The 18,733-nt window shown below is 44.5% G+C and overlaps 1 protein-coding gene across 2 annotated transcripts in view; it reads left to right on the forward strand.

Moving 5' to 3' along the window:
• Positions 1 to 12,205: 12,205 nt before the first annotated feature.
• The window catches only part of USP31 (ubiquitin specific peptidase 31), a gene marked incomplete at its 5' end in the record, with an annotated part of 69,907 nt that continues 63,379 nt past the window's right edge, over positions 12,206 to 18,733 (forward strand). For both annotated transcript variants that reach the window (XM_082670801.1, XM_082670802.1), the window contains one exon: positions 12,206 to 12,826. In XM_082670801.1, the coding sequence (XP_082526927.1) occupies positions 12,206 to 12,826 (621 nt within the window). The remainder of the gene's footprint in view (positions 12,827 to 18,733) is intronic.

Here is an 18,733-nt window from a genome sequence, read left to right on the forward strand (position 1 = left end):
TCTAAATATATAGACTTTCAACCAGGCTCCCTATTTTAAGACCCATGCTTTACCCCATCTTTTACTGCATCTGATGCTTCTAATTCCTGACTGTATTAGTTTGCTAGGGCTGGGATAAAAAACTACCTCAGATTGGAGGGCTTGAACAACAGACTTTTATTTTCTCACATTTCTGGATGCTGGAAGTCTGAGATCAAGGTGTTGGCATTGTTGTTTTCTTCTGAGGCCTCTCTCCTTGGAAGATGGCTGTTTTCTCTCTGTGTCTTCACATGGTCTTCCCTTTGTGTGTGTCTCTGTCCTAATCTCCTCTTCCTACAAGGATATCAGCTGTATTGGACTAGGGCCCACCCTAATGACCTCGTTTTAACTTAATTACCTTTTTTAAAGATCCTATCTCCAAATACAGTCACATTCTGAAGTACTGGGGTTAGGACTTCACCACAGGAATTTGAGGGGAGAGGCAGGATGCAACTCAACCCATAACACTGAGCTTTTAGAGATTCAACAACTTAGTTTGCTTGTTGTTTTCCTCCTCTCTGTGACTATTTGATATTCATATTTCTCAGTTCTGGTAATATCTTTACCTGATTTCCAGCTTTTGAAACAGTCTTGACATCTCTCTGTTGGATTACCTGTTATTAACTTGACAGCATTACCTCTCTTTTATAGTTCCCTCTGTGTCACAGGGAAGAAGCCTAGAAGTACATTTCCAAGAATCTCTTTCTTAGTGTTTGCTAATGAGAGATACCCACAAAGAATTCAGAAGATAAAAGAGAAATTGTTATTCTCTGGTAGCTATTGTGGGCAGGTGGGTGAGCAGACAGTAAACTTGAAGTTCTCAGTATCTCCCAGTCAAGGACTATAAATCACTCCTTTTAATTCTACCGTTAGCTGGGAAGACCATAGGTTCTCCCAGAGCTACTGAGCAGGGCTGGGATTAGGGTGAGGTGAGCAAGGTAGGGTCGTGCAAATGCACGATCAGATTGTTTCCTGTTTAAAATTTTTAAATTAAATTTTTTTTAATTAAAAAATTCTGTTTTAAAATTCTGGCATTTTTTTCACCATAGATTTTTTTTGCATTGTTTGCTTTTTAAAAAATATTGTGTTAAAATATTCTTTATTTTGATAAGTGAGTTGTGATGGTTAATTTTAAATGTCAACTTGACTGGGCTAAGAGATGCCCGGATAGCTGGTAAAACATGATTTCTAGGTGTGTCTGTGAGGGTGTTTCTGGAGGAGATTAGCATTTGAATGAGTAGACTGAGTACAGAAGATCCACCCTCACAAGTGCAGCTGGGCATCACCCACTCCACTGAAGACCTGAATAGAACAAAAAGGCAGAGGAAGGGTAAATTTGATTTTTTTTGCTTGAGTTGGGCCATTCATCTTCTCCTGCCCTTGGACATCATCACCCTGGTTCTTGGGCCTTCAGACTCAGACTGGGAGTTACACCATTGGCCCCATTCTCAGGTCTTCGGAGTCAGAATGAATTATACCACCAGCCTTCCTGGTTCTCTGGCTCACAGACAGCAAGCAGATTGCAGGACTTCTCAGCCTTTACAACCATGTGAGGCAAGTCCTATAATACATATATACACATCTACTCTGTTAGTTCTGTCTCTCTGGAGACCCCCTAGCACATGAGTGTTTTGGTATCCTCTTAAAGTCTGTATCGAAGGTGACTGCCTCACTAGTCTCACCCTATACCTGGCCCTGCCCTTGGTAGGCACAGAGCTGCCAGGTTGCTCCGGAGATTCTCTCGCTTTGGTGCTGCGGGGTGAGACTGGTGACAGTGACCGGCCTGCCCTGCTTTCCCCAGCTTTACATTGGTGGGGTGAGCCCTACATTTCCCCTTCCTAATCAAAGCACACAGAGTGGCTTCTGTTTTGATAGAACTTTGATTTACACAATCTTTCATTGGCTGTATTCTCCTTTCTTAATCTCTCTTTTGTAGATTTATATCTTTTTTATTCTTTTATTTTCTCTCTCTTTCTCTCTCTCTCTCTCTCTCTCTCTCACACACACACACACACACACACACACACACACACACACACACACACATCTTACCTACTGGATCTGTTTCTCTGTAGAACCCTGACTAACACAAAGCGTTAGTGTTAGTGATATCACTTGATATCAACATGACTTATCTCTGAGTGACGTCAGCCTTCATCATCACTTGGTTTAGGGAGTGTCTGCTCCATCACAAATTTACTATTTCCCCCTTCCCACACTTTGTTCTTTGGAAGCAAGTCATGAAGTCTAGCCCACACTCAAGGGGTAAATGTATTTAAAAATAAAACCTCTTATCATTGCAGCAAGTAAGAATCAGTGTTGCTAAAATAGAGGGTGAATGTAAAAATGAATAGAGGAAAACAAAACAATATTATTAAAATCTATCTAGATACTTGTTCAGTTATCTAATCATAACAAATTACCCCACAACTTAATGGGTTAAAACTATACAACAATTTATTTTGCCTGTGAATCTGCAGTCTGGGCAGGGTTTGTCAGGGAAGGCTTGTCCTTGCTCCATGGACATCACTGGGGTGGATTGACTGAAGGCTGGGGGACCCTCTTCCAAGACTACTCACTTGCATGGCCGGCAAGTTGGTGCTGGTTGTCAGCTGGAGCTCAGTCAGGGCCCAGGGCCCAGAGCTTCAGGCTTGATCCCTTTCCATGTGACCCTCTCAGTGTGGCTTGGGCTTCCTCACAGCATGGTGGCTGGGTTCCTAGGGTGAACATTCTGAGAGAGAGACAAATGGAAGGTATATACCTTTTATGATATGGCCTCAGAGTCACATAGTTTCACTTTTGCTGAATTCTATTAGTCAAGGCAGTCACAGAAGCTCACTAAGTTTCAAAAGGGAGGGGATGTAGATTCTATTTTTGATGGTCTTGATGGGGAGTAGCAAGGTCCTCAAAGAGCATGTGGAATAAGAACTACAAACTAGGCCATTACTCCTGCTGCTGAAGGCTCTGAACTTGTTTAAAAAAGGAGAGAAAGAAAGAGATTAGCAAGTGGTGGAGAGGTTTACAAAACATACTAGCACCACACTGAGACTTTTCCTTTCACAAGGAAATGAATGACAGGAACATACTTTGCTTATAATGTATGTATGAGTCTATATAGCTACACTGAACTTGTGCTTCCTTGACATGTGAAGCTTTTTCATGTCCTGTGTCATTACACATGTGATTTTCTCTTCTTAAATTTCCTTTACTCCTTTCTTTGCCTAGAAAACTTATTTTCTTTCTTCCAAACCCAGCTTCACCCTCTGAGGCAAGAACAACATCTTGTTTATTCTAGCCCTTATTTTACCCTTGCATTATAATTTCTCTGAGAGCCATTAGGCTTCCCAACTTAACTCACTACATTTTGAATTCTTAAAACATAGGAGCCACATGTTATTTGTAATTGTAAGTTTTTGGCCATTTTATCTCTGCCTATAACACCTCATCTCCATACTACATTTCCTATCCAGTCAACTCCTATTCATCCTTAAAAACCCAGATTGACTAACACTTTCTAAACGCAGTGTTCACTATCTCCTCCCCATTGAGGTATTAACTTCCTCTCTGTACTGTCACCAGATTTCATTTGTATTTCTATGGCAATGTCCAGGTGTTACAGTGTAATTCATTGGATGGTATGTCAGTCTTTGAGGGCAGGGACTAAGTTAAATCATCTTTGCTTTAGACCAATTCCCCAGAACCAGACCCCAAGATGAGAACTCATGTGTAAGTGGTTTTTAAGGAAGAGCTCTTACAAGAAACTCATAAGGGGTGTGGGGAGCAGATAATGGAAAAGGAAGCTGTCAAGCAAAGATGGAATTTGGAGCAGGGTCTTGGAAAGGGAACTTTCATCCTAATCCTGCAGGGAGCTCTTAACTGTAAGTTATGTCTCAAAATTTGTGATGATGAAGGTGGAGAAATTGGCTTCCATACTCTTGCACGCAACCATCGTTGGCCAAGGGCCACCCCAGGAGACACAAGCCCCCAGCACTTCCACTCTCTGCGTGTGTAAATGAGGCAGTGCCAGTAGCCCAAAGACAGCTGTCAGAAGAGAGTCACAGGTGCAGCCATTCAAAGCAAAGCACACAGCTGGAGGGCTGGCACACAGAAAGGGTAAAGGATCCCATGCATCTAGGTGGGGCACCAACAGTGTCGGCCAAATCCTGGAGCCTAGTGAATGTCCTTACAAAGAAGGAAGGACTGGGGGAGAGGGGAGGCCGTTGCCATATCTTGCTGAAGATATCATATCTTCCTAATGATAAGAGAGTCACAATGGAAGAATATATTTAACTCACTTCAATGGTTCTGAGTCAAAAAAAGAAAATAGAATCTTAAGATAATCCTTGTAAGATTGTGCTAGCAAATTGGAAAACATGGGTGATTTTCTAGCAAAATAACATGACTGAAATTAATCAAGAGGAGAAAATTTAGACAGACCAATATTAAAAAACTTTTTATTGAAGTATATTTGATTTACTATGTTGTGTTAATTACCTCTGTACAGCAAAGTCATTCAGTCATATATATATATATATATATATTCTTTTTTAAAATATTCTTTTCATTATGGTTTATCCAAGTATGTTGAATATAGTTCCCTGTGCTCTACAGTAGGACCTTGTTGTTTATCCATTCTGTATATAATAGCTTACATCTGCAAATCCCAACCTCCCACTCCATCCCTCCCCCAACCCCCTCCCCCTTGGCAACCACCTGTCTGTTCTCTATGTCCATTCTGTTTCTGTTTCATAGGTAGGTTCATTTGCATCATATTTTAGATTCCACATGTAAGTGATATCATATGGTACTTGACCTTCTCTTTCTGACTTACTTCACTTAGTATGATAATCTCTAGTTGTATCCACGTTGCTGCAAATGGCATTATTTCGTTCTTTTTAATGGCTGAATAGTACCCCACTATATATATGTACCACATTTTCTTTAACCATTCATCTAGACAGACCAATATTAATGGATGGAAATTACAAACTATTTCAAAGAACTCCCTGCCCTACCAGATCCAGACAGTAAATGGGAGAATTCTTACAACCTTTGAAAACACGTTATTTAAATTGTTCCAGAACCTGAGGAAAATAGGGACGCTTTTAAAAAGCATAATGTCCCTTATGTCTCCTGGGGTGGCCCTTGCTTTTAAAAATCTGGTAAAGCTGAAATCTGCCGAGGGTAGTGTGCACACACACACAGACTGCAAGCTGGCTTTCTTATAAAAATAGATTTAAAATTCTATGTAAAATGGTAGCAAGTAGATAAAGCAATACATTTAACGCTATCAACAAGACACGTCACGTGAGCAGGTTGCAGTGGACATTTGTCATTTTTGGCTGCCCAGCTTTGAGTAGTCTTCCTTTTGGAGGGAATCTCAAGATGAATGGGAGGCAGCTCTTTCTCCCACTATGTGGTCCTCTGTCTTCCTAATTCCCAGCAGCTAGTAATCAGATCTAGGATTTAGCCCAACCAAATGGATGCTTTCACTTTGGGCTTAGAATTTTGAAGGTATGATAGCAAAAGTTCAAGGCAACCAGAAATTATTCAAGATTATTAACATCTGGTATAGCAGAACCAAGGGTCCAGAAGTATGGCTGCCACTGTTCAATGGCGGTACCAGCTTTGGTGGCAGCAGTGTGTCTAGCTTCACCAGTGGTGCCAACGATGACATGTACGATGTTTAAGGCAGCATCTTCTGGTGCAGGGTCCTGACTATGTACTGTCTTCCTTGGTTTCCCAAGTCTGATTCTGAAGCTCTTCTGACAGTTCTGTGAGCTGTTTGATATCCATCCTTCCAATAAACTCCCTTTCTGTTTAAGTTAGCTGAAAGTAGTTTATATTGTTTGCTACCAAGAACTTGCGATGAGTATACAGGTCAAAGGATATAAAAGCATATGCTCATTTCTGTTGGTGCCCAGAGGCATCTGATAAGATTCAAGATCCATTTCTGATAATAACACTTTCTGAAGTAGAAATAAATGGATACTACTTTAATGCAATAAATAATATATATCTCAAACCAAAAGTAAGCACCGTGCTTAATGGTGAAGCATAATGTCAGGAACAGTGCAGGCTTTCCCACTCTCACTGCTATTGCTTAACAGAGTTCTAGAAGGGCAATTAGACAAGAGAAAGGAAAAAATGAGGTACAAATATTTTAAAGGAAGAGGCCAGGTTACTATTTCATGCATTGATATTAATTCCTGAAAAACACAAGAGAATTAACTGAAAATTATGAGAAACAACTAAAGTACATCAAGGTGGTTGGTTACAAAAATAATTTTGTCCTAGAGATAAACAACAGAAAATATAACAGCACAAAAATATCCCATTCATAATAGCAAAAAACAGGAACAAACTTATTAATGTTACACAAACCGATGGAAGGAAACTGTAGTACTCTGAGGGACGTGGAGAGCCGTTTTCTAATTTTTAAAATATATACTTTATTCTCAGGTAAGAAGATAAATATTATGATGATGTCAATTGTCCTTAAAGTAATCTATATAAATAATCCCCCCAATAATTAAATTCATCTGAGAGAATAAGTGAACAGCCAATAAAATACTAGGAGGCATTGCCCTACCAAACATTTCAATATATTCTATATATTATCATGGAATATAAAGACACATCAATGAGAAGAGAATTTTTAAAGACCCTAAATGTATGTGATAAAAAGTGGTATTTTGAAGCAGTGGAAAAAGGTTAGATTAGAAAAAAAAAGGTGCTGGGACAACTAGCTAGCCATGTGAGTGGGGAAAAAGGCAAGATCCTTACCTCATTTCCTTCACAAAAATAAATTCCAGGTGGAACCAACATTAACAGTAAGAAAAAGAAAAAAATAGAAACCATAACAGCACTAAATGAAAAAAGAGATGAGTATTCTTTTTTTTTTAATATATAAATTTATTTATTTGTTTTTTGGCTGAGTTGGGTCTTCGTTGCTGCGCGCGGGCTTTCTCTAGTTGAGGAGAGCGGGGGCTACTCTTCGTTGCGGTGCACAGGCTTCTCATTGAGGTGGCTTCTCTTGTTGCAGAGCACGGGCTCTAGGTGTGCAGGCTTCAGTAGTTGTGGCACGTGGGCTCAGTAGTTGTGGCTCCTGGGCTCTAGAGCGCAGGCTCAGTAGTTGTGGCTCACAGGCTTAGTTGCTCCACGGTACGTGTGATCTTCCTGGACCAGGGCTCGAACCCGTGTCCCCTGAATTGGCAGGCAGATTCTTAACCACTGCGCCACCAGGGAAGCCCAGATGAGTATTCTTATGATCTTGGAGTTCCTAAGCATGTTAAAAAAATAAATAAATAAAAAAAGAAAGAAATCTTTATAGAAAAAATTGATCAATCTGACTATATAAAATAATTTAAATTCTCTATTTGATATAAAAATACTGCAGATATGGTGAAAGGTAAATAACCAAATGAAATTGCATAGACCAAGGAATAATTCATATACAAAGTACTTTTACTGATCAATATTTATAAAAGAAACACACCAAAGAAAAAATAAGCAAATGATGTGTACAGGTAAATCACAGCAGCAAAAATACAAATTGCTAACTAAAAGGCATTACTAGTCATTTTCTTGATTGCAAACAACGGAAACTGACACTGGTTAGTTTCAGCAATAAAGAAATGTATAGGAAGCCTATTAGGTTAGCTCGCAGAATAAACAGAGCTGGAGAAACAGGCTTGGACAGAAACGCAGGTAGGCAGACACCAGTAAGAACTTGCCACTAGAGCAGCCAGCTGGACACTCACTGCCACCATCACTGGCACCGCCACCACTGGACCTTCTGCTGAGTATAGAGCCACTAGATTCACTAATTATCTCCAACTAAGCTTGTATCTATACACCCAGAGCCAAGGTCCAGGTGGGAGCATCTGACTGGTCTTTCTTAGGTGATCTTCCTGGGCTCTAGCTTCCAGGGGTGGGAAGGCAAATACTTTCTCCCCCTCCCCTGCTCCGTTTTCATAATAGAGTTTGAATTGCCCTGCCTAATTTTGTATCCTCTTCAAAAAGGAAGTCTGTTTAGATGTTGGATGGTAGAAGACCAGAACATGTTGTTCAACTTCACTCCTACAGATAAAAGTACATTAATACGCCATCTTTTTTTCATTGTATTTGCCAATGTGAAAAAGACTGAAAAACTCAGTACTGTCTAGGGTTTGGGTAATGTGCACACCCCATTCATCGTTGACAGGATAAAACCTTTCTGGAGGTGAGCTTGACACAACAGGTGTCAAAATATGAAATTTGCATACCCTTTGGCCCAAGGTGTCAGCTTAAGGAGATAGTTGCAGGGATGGACCAAATTTACATCACGACACTACTCACTGCACTGTTGTTTCTAATTTGCATTTCCCTAGTTTGGGGGTAAGGGGTGGGTGTAGAGAGCAGAAGATTTACTATAGAATGTTGTTTGGGGTGGGTCTTAAAGAAAGACCATCTGAGCGCTCCAACTAGGAATCCTTTTCCAAGCCTGTTCTGGTCAAGCTGGGAGAGGATGGCTTTGGAGCCCTTTGGGGACCAATAAGCCTGGAGTGGAATGGTAAAAGGGGCCCGATTTGGAAGAGGGTTCATATGTCTTATTAAGGATTTCGGATGTTGTTTATACTGCTGCCAAATAATCAATATGCTATACAATGGCTACCTTACTAATTATCCAGTAATGGGTAAGAGGAGCGTCTGTTGGGTTGAAGTCTATACCTTAGGGCAAGTGACAGATTGTAAGCTGACTTCCAATATGGTAAAATTAGTGTCATGACTGAGAGGTGCCAAGAGAGCCTGCAGAAGGGACACCTCCTGGAGCAGGTGACACTTAAGATAAGACTCTAAGGATGGGGAGTGCCCAGGGAAAGGTGTCTGGCCTAGAGAATATATCTTGAGCAAAGGCCCATGGGTCTGGATCAAATTGCCTGAGAGTGTGGGGGAAGAACAAGACATTCCATAATGCTGGACTAGAAGCAGTGATTGGAGGATACTCCCGTGTGAGTAACATCAGAGGGAACCGTATTTTACTGGACTTTGGTGACCAAGGAAACCAGCCTCCAATTACTGCTGAACTATAGCAACTACATTTTGGATTTCAGCTACATGCTGGTGGGAAAAGGTGGGAGTGACAACCAGGTGGTACTGGGCTAGGGGAGGGGGCAATGTTCAAAGGGGCGTGGTGAACCATAGCTTGCCCCTGCTGTGTGGTGGTGCTAAGGTGCCCTAATTTCTTCAAAGCACGTGATAGCCACGGGATGCTGAGTAGCTGGCTCGGACAAGCGAGGAAAATGGAAAGGAGGGCCCAGGCAATGTGGTCATATTTTGCCTAAGGCTCCAGTATAAAGACGAGAGCAGGGTGGTAAATTTCCACTGGTCTTTGACCACTCTCCGTTTTAAAATTTAAAAAAAAGAACTCTTGTTAATACCCACTGTCTTCCAGGCATGCATGTAAAGGAAGGAATGATGTTCTGGAAAGCAGCTGTCAGGACAGTCACGTGGACAAGGTGCATTGGTGGAGAAGGCCAAGGATTGTTTGCAGCAGCTAAAAGAAAACCCCATCTCAACCAATCCCAGATCTGTCCTGGGTTTGAATTCCCCAGTTCTAATTAAAGTGACTCAATGTCTCAGTTTGGGTTCCCCTTAGATCAGAGCCTGAGACAAAGACCTGGGTGCAGATAGTCTGTTTGGGAGGTGATCCTGGAAGCAGGACTGAGGGAGTAAGAAGACTGAGACAGGGAAGTAAAGAAATCTAGAAAAGGGTGCATTATTGAACTGGTTACTATGGAGGGCAACTGGGGCTCAGTCTTGCTGGAGAATCTGTGAAGAACTCTGTTGGATGCACCCCACAGTTGTCCATCCAAAGGACGGGAGGCTGGGATGTTTTTCCACCAGCTGATACTTCCCACTGGTTGTAGGTTGCCCCTGCTTAGGGGAGGGGGCTTATTAATTCCACTCCACCTACTGAGTTCCCTGGCATTAGGGAGAGTCCTCAAGCAGAAAACCAAAGAAACAGCAGGCTTTTGAAGTGGCGGGGGTGTGTGGGGGTGTGGTGGGTGGCTGCCACACAGCAATGACTTACACAGTTTATAGCTGAGGCTGAAATTGTAGATAGGCTCAGGGCATAAGACGTGAGGGATGAAAAGCTGTTGCTATGCTCAGTTTCCTTCTAAGACAGTTTATTCATTCAACCAAACATTTATTAGAGCCATGGTCAGTGCTGGGCACCTATGGTCAGCAAAAGAGAGCTAATCTCTGCCTTAAGAGCTGACAGTCTTTTGAGGATTTTGAGCACGTGTGACTGGTGCTATGGACATGAGTCCAAAATGGAGCAGTGCTAAAATAAATAAATAAATAAATAAATAAATAAATAAATAAATAAATAAAGGCAGCATTGGGAAGCAAACCTTGGGGGCTAACTCCCAAGTCAGATTGAAATCTACAGAGAGACCACAGCCCCAAGACCCTTCCCATATACTAGAAACAAGCAAGCAAGAAAACAAACCAACTTTCAGCATAATGGCTGAATATTGTGATAAAATGTTGTCAAACTGTTTGAAATTTCACCAAAAGCTCTTCCTTTTCTTGTCTCTTCCTCCGCCACAATTTCATATTTGAAAAAATTTAAACACGTCTGCAAGGTGATTTGGGGACTAGTGCAAAGAATCCACTGGGTGTCAGCATAAGGGTCCTGCTTACTACGGGGTGGGAGGTCAGAGGCAAAAGCCATTTACTTTGAAATACGGTGTAAGGTGGGATTTATGTTTTGAAAAGAGGAAAGGCTCTCCTTTCCCTGATTTCTCCGTTCTGCAGTAACCAGGACTCAGGCGAAGGGTTAGCAAAGAGGAGAATCTACAGAGAGGAGGTCATAAACCAGTGGATTTGGCAGCACAAACATGTACTTTTTTGCACTATTTTCTTCTTTTTTAATTGAACCAACATTTAAAAATAGGATTTCCACCTTCTCTTAAAGAATCAGATGATCTGAGCCCTCATTTCTGCATGGGAACAATTGGCTGGAGCTGAGTGGCAGCCACCCCCTTTAAAAGGATGTTGATTTGCAATTTGCCAGAGTCTCTGCCATTCCTTATATTCTCCGCAACACTAAGTCACTTAAAGTAATAATAGTATGATTGAAACACCAGAATTCTTCATTCGCTGATAGGACCACCTGATATTTGTGGGTCTGTGACCTTTTGTTTAGAAGGCAAGTCTAGGGGCTTTGAAACATACTAGGGTTTGAAATGGGTAAGAGTCTACCAATCTCAAAGAAATTGAATGGAAGATTGAAGGAGAGATTGCATGCTTAACGCAATGCTTGTAACGGCGGCTATTACCAGCATCCACTAACAAGAGAGCACGCAGAAACCCTGTTAGTTTCACACTTCGTCTTACTCCCAGCGTCTAGGACCGTGCTTGGCACTAACAGTAACTGTTGAATGAATGAATGAATGATGCTAGAGCTCAGGGGGGTCTGAAAAGGAAGGTATTCTGATAATATAGTTTCACCGCGACCCCAAAGTGCCGCCTGGAAGACAAGCCTGGCCGAAACGTGCCAGGCTCTGCGATGGCGCTCTAGTGGGCAAGCAGACCATCGGGGTCCCTCGGGAGCCTGGCGGGGCTGGCTTGCCCAGGATCGGTCAGGGCCATGTCCATCACCTCTTCCAGAGTATGGTAAGGGGGCGTCCTGATTCCTACACTTTCCCAAGGCCTCCACCATCAGATAGGTCAAGACGGAGTCCTACGCCGCGGCATCCACTACCCAGCGCTAGCCCAGCGCTAGCCCAGCGCTAGCCCAGCGATACCCCGCGGCGCCTGGACCTTGACCACACTAGACATGGCCTCCCTCGGGCTTCACGGAGCAGTACCGCGCCCGGGGCCGCCAGTCATCGCGTCTGGCTGGGGAGGCAGCTCCGTTCCCGGAGTCAACATGGCGGCCGCGGCGGCTTCAGCGCGGGGCGGGGGAGCTGGGAGGCGGGTCACGTGAGCGGCCCAGCTGGGCGGATCTCGCGCGCTCCCGCCCGCCCCGCCGGCCGCGGCTCGCTTGCTAGCTCCGCGGCGCTCTGAGGTGTGCGGGGCATCGAGCTCCCCGTCCCGGTGAGGCGCGGCGCGGCGCGGCGGGATGCGGCGGCGGCCGTGGCGGGGACGCGGGCCGGGCGGGCGGACGCGGTGATGAGCGTCAGCGGCCACCGCCATGTCCAAGGTAACGGCGCCCGGGCCCGGGCCGCCGGCGGCGGCAGCGGGCGGGAAGGAGAAGCGCTCCTTCAGCAAGCGGCTGTTCCGGAGCGGCCGCGCGGGCGGCGGCGGCGGCGCTGGGGGCCCCGGGCCGGCCGCGCCCTCCTCGCCCTCGTCGGCGCGCTCGGTGGGTAGCTTCATGAGCCGCGTCCTCAAGACGCTGTCCACGCTCTCGCACCTTAGCTCCGAGGGCGCCGCCCCGGACCGCGGCGGCCTCCGCAGCTGCTTCCCGCCCGGGCCCACGGCCGCGCCCACGCCGCCGCCGTGCCCGCCGCCGCCCGCCTCGCCCGCGCCGCCCGCCTGCGCCGCGGAGCCGGTGCCCGGGGTGGCGGGGCTCCGGAACCACGGCAACACGTGCTTCATGAACGCCACGCTTCAGTGCCTCAGCAACACCGAGCTCTTCGCCGAGTACCTGGCGCTCGGCCAGTACCGGGCGGGGCGGCCCGAGCCCTCGCCTGACCCCGAGCAGCCTGCGGGGCGCGGCGCGCAGGGCCAGGGTGAGGTCACCGAGCAGCTGGCGCACCTGGTGCGGGCCCTCTGGACCCTGGAGTACACCCCGCAGCACAGCCGCGACTTCAAGGTGAGCCCCTGGGGCACCCGCCTGCCCAGAGCTTCCTTCTCCGCTTCCGTCGCGGCCAGAGGACTGATGCTCTGGTTGCCTAATGAAGGAGGAGCGGGCCTCGAGTCCGGGCAGATGGCGCTGATTGCGAGGAACAGTCATTCACTCATTCATGCATCGGGCATTTGGAAGGGCTTGCTACGTGGCGGGCCCTTTGATGGGCACAGGGGAGGGATGGGACAATGGGCAAGACCGTCTGCCATCCTGGAACTTACATTCTTGGGGGTGGGAGTGTTGAGCTTGGGTTCAAATCCTTGTTCTGCCACTTACTAGCGGTGTGACCTCGGGCAGGTTACTCTACCTCTCTGTGCCACAATTTCCTCATCTGGTACCTACCTCATAGGTGATTGTGAGCTGCTAACAAGTTGATATGTTGGGTTGAACCCTATGAAGTTACCCACTGTTGACCGTTCTGACTTACAGATTGGCATTTTTATGGCGTTCAACCTGGTATGTAAAATGCTTCCATTGTGTGCAGTGCTATGAGTATTTGCTGCCATTATTATTTTTAGTATTAAAAACTTTAACAAGTTGAAGAGGTGGTACCAGACAGTGGTTTGAAGGAAGTAAAACCTGGTGATGTGACTGTTGTGCTGGTAGGGTACGTTACATGGGTTAGGGTGACTTCTCGGAGGAGGTGATGTTCTGAGACTTGAGTAACCACAGGGAGGGCCAGCCTTGAGGAGCTCAGGGGAAAGCGGTTCCCAGGTGTAAGGCAAGTGTGGACACCTTGAGACGGGAAAGAGCCTGGTGTACTTGACCCGCAATGTAGCTCCGGGATGGGCAAACTCTTTCTGTAAAGGGCTGCATAGCAAATGTTTTAGGCTCTGCTGTTCAAGATGCAAACTCGAGGCTATTAAGTAGATACGTATATAACAAGAAAAGACACATTTCTACACATTATTGCCTAAAATAAAAATGTTATAATAGAGTACAATATTTTGTAATACAGGTCTACTAATGAGAAGCATGGGACTCCTTTTTGGAGAGTACAAAGTTTAACTTAATTGGAGTTCAAAATTAATGTTCCCTGTTGTCAAATTGATTACAAGCATTCATCTCTCCAAATCATTCGTAGCTCACAGGCCGTATAGAAACAGGCAGTGGGCTAGATGTGGCCTTGGGTCCTTGTGAGTGCGTGAGAGCTGAGAGAGGAGTGTGAGTGGTGGGCTGGGGCCAGCTGGTGTAGGATCATAAATTTAGGCTGTAGTACTAAGGAAACGGGCTCTTACTCTAAGCAAAAGGGGAAGATGATTTGAGATTGTATAAGGGATACTTTTAGGTGGAAAATGGATATAGATAGAACTAAATAGAATGAAATCACACAATAAGAAAGTTAATTCCTTTTCTGTTCTCTTTCTCTCCTGATCATGCCCAAGAGAAAGTCTCAGCTTGGTGGTTAGCTTGTCTTTAACACCTCTTGCTCACTCCCCCACCTTTTTTTTTTATTTGTTTATTTATTTTATTTATGTATTTTTTGGCTGTGTTGGGTTGCCCCTGCTGTGCACGGGCTTTCTCTAGTTGCGGCGAGCGGGGGCTACTCTTTGTTGCAGTGCGTGGGCTTCCCATTGCAGTGGCTTCTCTTGTTGTGGAGCATGGGCTCTAGGCGCACAGGCTTCAGTAGTTGCGGCACGCAGGCTCAGTAGTTGTGGCTCGCGGGCTCTTGAGCGCAGGCTCCGTAGTTGTGGCGCACGGGCTTAGTTGCTCCATGGCATGTGGGATCTTCCCGGGCCAGGGCTCGAACCCGTGTCCCTTGCATTGGCGGACAGATTCTTAACCACTGTGCCACCAGGGAAGCCCCCTTTTTTTTTTTTTTTTTAAATAGAGAATAAGCTTCAAGTTTAGAGATCTGAATAGGTAACAGTAGCTAGAATTTAATAAGGTTATGTCTTCATTGGATTTGTCTTTTCTAAAATAAATTTATTTATTTATTTTTGGCTGCGTTGGGTCTTTGTTGCTGCATGCGGGCTTTCTCTAGTTGCAGCGAGCAGGGGCTACTCTTTGTTGCGGTGCGTGGGCTTCTCTTGTTGTGGAGCACAGGCTCTAGTTGCACAGGCTTCAGTAGTTGTGGCACGCAGGCTCAGTAGTTGTGGCTCGCAGGTGCGGGCTCTAGAGCACAGGCTCAGTAGTTGTGGCTCATGGGCTTAATTGCTCCGCAGCATGTGGGATCTTCCCGGACCAGGGCTCGAACCCTTTGCATTGGCAGGCGGATTCTTAACCACTGCACCACCAGGGAAGCCCTGTCTTCTGTTTATGGCAAATGGTACTGGCAGTCCATTGGTGCTATGAAGTTTCTTTCTAAAATACACTTATTTAAGTATGAGTAAATGATTTGATTAAAATATAAATTGGTCAGCTATCTAAGGGAATCAGCTTGGTTGAGGACCTACTGTCTTGCTGAGGAACAACACTGCCAAGGTCCACTCCTCTCCTTTTAATACATTTTACTTACATGTTATTTATATTTATTTATGTTCTACCCTGTTTTTCTCAAAAAGAAAAAAATGGTTGTTGTTTGATCTTGGAAATTTGAATGGAAATACTTGACTGGGATAGGGACTGGAAAAAAAGAGATTCATGTCAGAGATCTCAAAATAAGAAAGTAGGAGGGAATGGCAGCCAGCCAGCTACTATTGGTCTTTTTCTTTTTGCCTATACGTGCCTGCAGGTAGCCACAGCAGTTGCAGACTTTTCAAGGTCACAGCCTAGTGTTTTCAGTTTGGTTTTCCATTCTTTTCCAAAATGTGAAAATCAATTTCTACAGCATTTTTGTATGTGAACATTTCCATTGCTTTTTAAGAGATTGTGTTTACTTTTTTATCAATTAAAAAGCTGTAACAGAATTGGGTCAATAATTCTAGAAAAGCATGCTTTGGCAAAGTTGAACAGGTTCTTAGAGGCCTTTTTTTCCCTGAATTTTATTTTATTTATTTTTTTATACAGCAGGTTCTTATTAGTTATCCATTTGATACATATTAGTGTATATATGTCAATCCCAATCTCCCAATTCATCACACCACCACCCCTACCCTGAGGCCTTGTTTTTAAAAAATGTAATCTTCTGAACCGTTAGTAGATTTCACTTTGCATTCATTCATTCATTCATTCACCTCCCTCTGTTGAAGGTTTATTCAGTCAGTTAGGAATGCGTTCCGCACCAGAAAGAAGCAGCCCTAATGATGGTGCCTTAAGCAATAAAGATGTTGAATTAGCTCACCTGTAAGAAGTCTGGAGGTAGGTGGTTCTAAGGTGGTGCAGTGGCTTTATGGGCCCAGCTAGGACCCAGACCATTTCTGTGTTTCCATTCTGTTGTCCTTAGCTATCAGTGGCCTTTTGTCCTTAATGTTTGTCACCTCAGGGTTTTCTACCCAGTCAAGCCAGGAAGTCATTAGGGAAATAAAAGTTCTTCCAGAAGCCCCCTCAACAGGCTTCTACTTACATCTCATTAACTATAATCATGTCGCTTGACCACCCTGGCTGCCGTGGAGGCAGGAAGGTGGTGTTTGGGTTTTCCTGCCTTAATAGAAGAGATGAGTAAAGGAGGGGATTGCCTTGTAGGCAGCCCACCAAAGTGCTTCGCCTACCACGTGCCAGGCACTGTCACGTGGGGAAGACACTGCGCCTGCCTGTGAAGCACAAAGGAAGTTGAAGCACCAGGCAAGAGGATGCACCAGTCACCACGCCCCCCTCACCTGCTGGTGATTTGATATTCGAGGCAGATACTCTTCTCTGCTCTTCTTGAGCTCACATTCAGCCTCAGAATCCTGTTGAACAGCCTGTTGAACAGCCACTACCAGTTGGCAGAGGAGATAAAACCAATTTGCCATGTTGAGATAATTTGCCTTGAGGTCTCAGAAAGCACTTAGTATGTCTTTGCATGTACTTTTATCGTCCTAAAACTTCTTTAAGTTCCTAACAATTTTGTTTGTAAGATTTTCAATTCGGATTCTAACCACATTGATTTCAGCTTTAGGAGCTTGCCAGGTAAACGGAGTTTTGGTTTTGGATGAGCTAGATGGTTGTTATGGTTGGATTTTCGTTTTCCAGAATGAAAGACGTTGGCTGGTCCAATCTTGGTAAGCTTTAAGAAACTTCTCTAGCTGCCACTTATATCTTTTTCTTTTTTTGTGCAGTCCTTTTTCTCCTGCTGATAGAGTAGCGGTTGTCAACCAGGGCACTTTTGCCTCCCCTACCCCCTCACTTCTGGGGACATTTGGTGATGTCTGGAGACACATACTTGGGTGTCACAACTGGGGTGGGGTGCTACTGGCAACTAGTGGGGAGACTCCAGGTTTGGGGCTAAGTGTCATACAACATGCAGGACAGTATCCCTCAAAAAGGATAACCCAGCCCCAAATGTCAGTAGTGCTGAGGTTAAGAAACTGTTGGAGGAATGTTTTGAACTTCCTTAGTGCAAGTTTTCCTTACTTTCCCAGCTTTTAATGGTTATCTTGTTACTTTTTCTTCTCTTTGTTTGCTGCGGCACTAGAGTAAAGGTTGGACTTTACTGGCAGGATCCTTGGATCACTGTCTTAGTAAAACTATGACAGTAAGTAAATCATTTTGAAACCTGAATGCTCAGTATGCTGTTGTAAGAGGAAATAAGGCTATTGTCCTAACTTTAACAGGATGCTAGGTTGGGTGCTCCAGGTTCGTACAGATGCTTTCTGATTTCTAGTACTCAGTGCCCTTTTGCAGCAAGTGAAAGACGGAAGGTCATCTTTCAAGTAACAAAGATGGGTTTTATAGCAGCAGTTTTCAAACTGTGCTTCCAAAGAACGACTAGAACAGAGTGATCTACTGATAAAAGAAATGTGGGGACTCCTTTCAAATTTGCAGGAAAACAAAAAGTAATTGATGAATCAAATTTTCTCTCCCACATGTTTTTCCTTGAACTTTGGTGCCTGGTGGTGCTTATTTATTAGTGAGAGTTCTTGGGTTACAAAGGGAGTATATGTGTGTAAATGAGTAGTGGCAGACAAGCCAGCAACCAGGGGCTTCCGCTGGCTCAGTTTCACACCTTACTGTGTCATGGACTCATGCTGGGGAGCTCTGATTTTATGCTGCAGACCTATGATGAAAGTTTTCCTCGTTTGTATGAAGCTGTTTAGTATGTTGACATTTCACAGTGGTTCCCAAGAAGTGATCTGATTTTAGGGTGTCCCTCAAATTAATTTGAAAAATAGGAAAAAAAAATGAAATAGTGGCGGTCACATTCAGATTTGTGATGGTATTAAATAGAAAGTATGTGTCCTCCTGGTCTGTTCTCTTGTCTGTCAAATGCTGTCAGTTCTGTTTCAGTGAAGTTCCACATCTTTGAAGAAGGGCTGTGAGAGAATCATCAAATTTTAGACTTGGAAGGAGATGTGGGTGAAATGTGAGTGGTCCTCAGCCTTTCTGGATGCGGAAACTAAGGTTCACCTGCTGGCTAGAGGCTGAGGGAGCAGAACCAGAGTTCTGACCACCCCCCGCATGCCGATGCACGCACTGAGCCCTGGTTCTGAGGTCGTCTTATTAGCACAACCACTGAAGCGACAGGTCTCAACATAAAACATAAACAGGGAAGGTGGACGTGCTGAAACATGTAGCATTTTTTTCCTCTAAGTTTGCGGTGCTAAATCGTAGTGAAAATAAGGTCAGCTGCAGCTAGCTTTATATATGTGCTATTGCTCCTGAGACGTAGGCACTTTTGGAAGACTTCCTTAAAAAATTATCCTTTCAGACCATTTAAATGCATATATAAACACATCTTTTACATTGATGGGCTTATACTCTCCATAGAGTTCTGTAACTTGCTTTCCCTTATGCCCCTATACTGGACTTCAAAATATATCACAGGTAGCCATAGCTTTCATTGTTTTTTGTTAA

Source organism: Grampus griseus (assembly GCF_964374135.1).
Source record: "Grampus griseus genome assembly, chromosome: 14".
In the NCBI taxonomy this organism is placed as follows: Eukaryota; Metazoa; Chordata; class Mammalia; order Artiodactyla; family Delphinidae; genus Grampus; species Grampus griseus.